Source organism: Rhinopithecus bieti, unplaced genomic scaffold (genome assembly GCF_001698545.2).
Source record: "Rhinopithecus bieti isolate Rb0 unplaced genomic scaffold, ASM169854v2 scaffold_8675, whole genome shotgun sequence".
Classification (NCBI taxonomy): domain Eukaryota; kingdom Metazoa; phylum Chordata; class Mammalia; order Primates; family Cercopithecidae; genus Rhinopithecus; species Rhinopithecus bieti.
In genome coordinates, this window is record NW_016806447.1 from 4,649,831 (window position 1) to 4,654,480 (window position 4,650).

Consider the following 4,650-nt stretch of genomic DNA (forward strand, 5'->3'; position numbering starts at 1 on the left):
AAAAAAAAAAAAAAAAAAAGTCTATATCACCTCAAGATACACTAAAGAGTGGTTATGTTCTTTCTACAGACATTCTTTTTCTTTTTCTTTTTTAGTAGAGACAGGGTCTCTCTATGTTGCCCCGGCTGGTCTTGAACTCCTGGGCTTGAACAGTCCTCCCGCATCAGCTTCCCAAAGTGCTGGGATTACAGTCCTGAGCCGCTGCACCTGGCCCTCCATAGATATTCTTTGTGTATTTCTTCTACCATGTAATCTTCTCTATAATACGACTTTTTCCTATGCAGGTTTTGTCGGTGGTTCCAGTTTATAACAAGTAAGTGACTTGTTAAACATGTCTGTTCACACGTCACTCCAGAACAGTGAACTCACTCACGCACTCTTTGGCTCAGCAAGGATCTAAGGGCTCCTGTAACCAGGCTGTGGGGGCACTCCTGTGGGTACAGCAGCGAGCAAAACAAAGTCTCTGCTCTCATGGGACTAACATGGGTGGGGTGGGGGTGGGGGGTGATCAACAAATATAAATCAGGTGAGAAATCCATGAAGAAATCCAAAGGTAAAGAGAATAGAGTCACCCTGAAGGAGGCTCTGGGAATTTTTTTTTTTTTTTTTTTGAGTCTCATGTGTCCCCCAGGCTGGAGCGCAGTGGCTCAATCTCAGCTCACTGCAAGCTCTGCCTCCCAGGTTCACACCATTCTCCTGCCTCAGCCTCCCGAGTAGCTGGGAGTGCAGATGCCCGCCACCACGCCCGGCTAATTTTTTGTATTTTTTTTAGTAGAGACAGGGTTTCACCGTGTTAGCCAGGATGGTCTCAATCTCCTGACCTCATTATCTGCCTGCCTCGCCCTCCCAAAGTGCTGGGATTACAGGCATGAGCCACCATGCCCGGCCAGCTCTGGGAATTTTAAATTCAAACTTGGCCTGCCATAGTGTTGTCAAACTAGGAGGAAAAACACTTTGACTGGCTGACCTCTTGATTCCTACATTTGAAATATTCTGGCAGTGAGGTGTTCCTCCTAACTCAGTCAGGTAGCTGTGGACAGCCTTCACCTGTTAGGAGCTCCTTAGAAATAAACTCTGAATACCTTTGGTTTTCTTTTATCTTCCTGAGGAATTTCCACTATCTCCGATGCTGTTCCTTGTTCCACTGACAATTCACTAAGTTAATGTTCTTTTTTAGCCTGTACCCTTGATAGCAGCATTCTGTGAGCAATGGTTTCTCTAGTCTCTAGTCTAGGATTTTTATCCACATACTTTTTTTTTTTTTTTTTTTTAAGTGAAAGCAGGCCAGGCGTGGTGGCTCACACCTGTGATCCCAGCACTTTGGGAGGCCGAGGCAGGTGGATCACTTGAGGTCAGGAGTTCGAGACCAGCCTGGCCAACATAATGAAACCCCGTCTCTATGAAAAATACAAAAATCAGCCAGGCGTGACGGTGCACGCCTGTAATCACAGGTAATTGGGAGGCAGCATCTGGAGAATTGCTTGAACCTGGGAGGTCGAGGCTGCAAGTGAGCTGAGATCATGCCATGGCACTCTAGCCTGGGCAACAGAGTGAGACTCTGTCTCAAAAAAAAAAGAAAAAGAAAAGAAAACTAATTAATCAGTATTCTGCTACTCAATCAAGTGAGCTATTTGGGTAACAAAGCATACCCAGTGGTCTGCTAGTAAGCCAGCTCTTTGTGTGGGAAGGGACAAACAAAACAATTCCCAAATTTGTAGCTTTGTTGACTTCCATGGTGTGAATACTCCCACATGGCTGATTTCAAGCTTACAGTTGGCTCATACGCTTCCTGCATATTTAAGAATTGGCCCTCACCAGCCTGTAGGAGCCAGCTCCAATGCACTACTGACTGTACCCTTCATAGCGGGGCACAGTTTTGCCCTTTTAATAGTCATTTTTTAAATGGGGGTTAATAAACTATTTTTGTGTTCTTACAGTTTTTTAGGTAATTATGGAAGTGATGAATAGATCTGTCTGGGCACAGTGCTTCATACCTGTAATCCTAGCACTTTGGGAAGCCAAGGCGGGTGGATCACTTGAGGTCAGGAGTTCGAGACCAGCCTGGCCAACATGATGAAACCTAGTCTCTACTAAAAATACAAAAATTAGCTGGGCATCGTGGCGCATGCCTGTAAGCCCAGCTACTTGGGAGGCTGAGGCAGGAGCATCGCTTGAATCCAGGAGACAGAGGTTGCAGTGAGCCAAAATGGCACTCCAGCCTGGGCAACAGAGGGACACTCCGTCTAAAAAAAAAAAGTGATGAATATATCTTTTAAAATTAGTATTATAATAAATAGTTAAATTTATTTTAATAAAACGAAGCATTTTATCTGCTTTGAACAACCCTTATAATTTTACATGGTGGCAGTGGCCAATTGTCTGTATTATAATTGAGTTAAGCATTCTCCAATTGTTATATCTTCCTTTATTAAAACTCTGAAATAAACATATTCGTTTGCCTCTCCCCTGCTTACTTTCAGATTATTTCCCTTGACTGAATTCCCAGAAGTAGGATTATTGAGTTAACAGCTGTGAATGTTGAAATGGTTTCTGAAATGGTTTGGTCAAAATACAATTGTTAGAAATTATAAACAGCTCACCAAGTAGTGTTTTTCTCTGTCGTATACTTGAAAACTCAAGAGAAACTGCATTTAAGTAACAATCACCATGGAGCCAGAATTAACACAGACTTCTGACTCTCAGGCCCTTTATGTGTAATGATTAACCTCAACCGAGGCTGTTCAGTTGCTTGAGGTTAATAGAAATAAGTGTAACTGTAAGAAAAAGAAAACAGAAAAACAACAAAAAAAAGTAGTCTGAACAAAGGCAGTTAGCTCTATGCTGCTCCCTTGTGCTGTGCTGCAGAATTACAGCCACCTGCGATACAACTCCATCCTCTGCTGTGGCTCATCAGCAGAGAAAATACTAAACCAGTGCAGGAGAATAGAACCATGACTAAAGTAAACAAGCAACTAAGGTCCTGTTCAGGGAACCTCCATTATTCTGGGACGAGCTCTACACTTGCTTGTAGTGCTGTCTTTAACTGAGTGTATGATTTAGCTGTGGACCCAGTGCTACTAATTCTGCCTATTTCTGAACAACCCAGCTCTGATATTTTGCACATGCACCTCAGTTGGATTCCAAGACAAGTGTGTGTGCATGTGGGCACATGTGCTCAAGTTGTTTAGGTCTCTTCCTATACGGAATGTGGAATCAATGACACTATACTTTTCATCCTTAGATCTGGGCAAGGTGGGGGGGTGGGGCAGGTGCCTTGTTCCTGGAGCTTTAGAGGCCCTCCTCTGGAATTCCTCTAGTTGTGATACCACCCCCCAAACCATGGTGTAAGGAATCTGCTGGACCAAGGGCATTTGCCCACCTAGAGTCTGCCCAAGTACCCAGGACCCTGTAATTCTCAGCCTGAACAGCCCCACCTCCACTTCCAGGGTTTGTGTTTTCCTCTTCCCTGGGTGGTATTCTCCTGATGGTGGTGCACAGCCACTGAGGGAGAGCACAGGGGTAGGTGCTTGCTGGGGAATGTGAAGGTGGTGATGTCACATGTATGCAAGTAAGGCCCTTGGGGGTAGCACAGAGCCAGGGTGAGGGCCCAGGCTTGGTCTCCCCCACTGCCTTGGGGTAGAGCTCTGAGGAGTCTGAGATTTTATTTATTTATTTTTTATGAGACACAGTCTCACTCTGTTGCCCAGGCTGGAGTGCAGGGGCGCAATCTCGGCTCAATGCAACCTCCGCCTCCCAAGTTCAAGCAATTCTCCTGCCTCAGCCTCCCTAGTAACTGGTGCCTGAAATAGGCACTTCCACACGCGGCTAATTAAGTCTGAGAGTTTTAAGTTCCAACTTGGCCTTCCACAATGTTGTCAAAGTAGGAGGAAAGAGCACTTTGACCTCTTGATTCATAGAATTAAAATATTCTGGCATAAAGGGCCTTGTCCCAGATCCCAGGTGTTAGGGAAGCACTTGGTCATTTTCTTCCCTCTGTGGCGTATTAGAGAAAATGATGTGTACATAAAATTTCCTCTCATTATTTTCAGCCTCACAATTTATACTACGGTAATGAGCGCCGGTAGCCCGGACAAGTACATAAGTAGGATCAGAAACCTGAGTCGAAAGTAAGTCAGCAGAAGAGCGAGTTCACCCGTGCTGTGAAAGGTTTGTTGTTACTATTGTGTTGGGGAGATGTGGGGAGGTGGGTGTGTGCTGGTATTTCTCATAGAGGATGGTAACATCCTTAAAATGTATACATATATAATATTTTCTGACAAGCATCTGGCATTGTCATTTGTGTCAGATTGTCATCATTAGATATTTTATTTGGAATTGTTTGTATGAAAACCAATCTTCGGCCAGGCATAGTGGCTCATGCCTGTAATCTCAGCACTTTGGGAGGCAGAGGCAGGTGGATCACTTCGGGTCAGGAGTTCAAGACCAGCCTGGCCAACATGGTGAAACCCCATCTCTACTAAAACTACAAAAAACTGTTAGCCAGGTTTGGTGGCGGGCACCCAAAATCCCAGCTACTCAGGCGCTGAGGCAGGAAAATTGCTTGAACCCAGGAGGTGGAGTTTGCAGTGAGCTGAGATTACACCACCCAGCCTAGGAAACAGAGTAAGTCTCCATCTCAAAAAAAAAAAA

At 44.8% G+C, this 4,650-nt stretch overlaps 1 protein-coding gene across 3 annotated transcripts in view; it reads left to right on the top strand.

Moving 5' to 3' along the window:
* Positions 1-4,650, top strand: part of NAAA (N-acylethanolamine acid amidase) — a 33,772-nt gene that overhangs the window by 22,174 nt on the left and 6,948 nt on the right. For 2 of the 3 annotated variants that reach the window (XM_017876585.1, XM_017876583.1), the window contains 2 exons: positions 285-313; positions 4,050-4,167. The exons of the other annotated variant lie outside the window; for it this stretch is intronic. In XM_017876585.1, coding sequence (XP_017732074.1) covers positions 285-313; positions 4,050-4,131 — 111 coding nt within the window. In that variant the 3' untranslated portion in view covers positions 4,132-4,167. The remainder of the gene's footprint in view (positions 1-284; positions 314-4,049; positions 4,168-4,650) is intronic. 3 annotated transcript variants of the gene reach the window in all.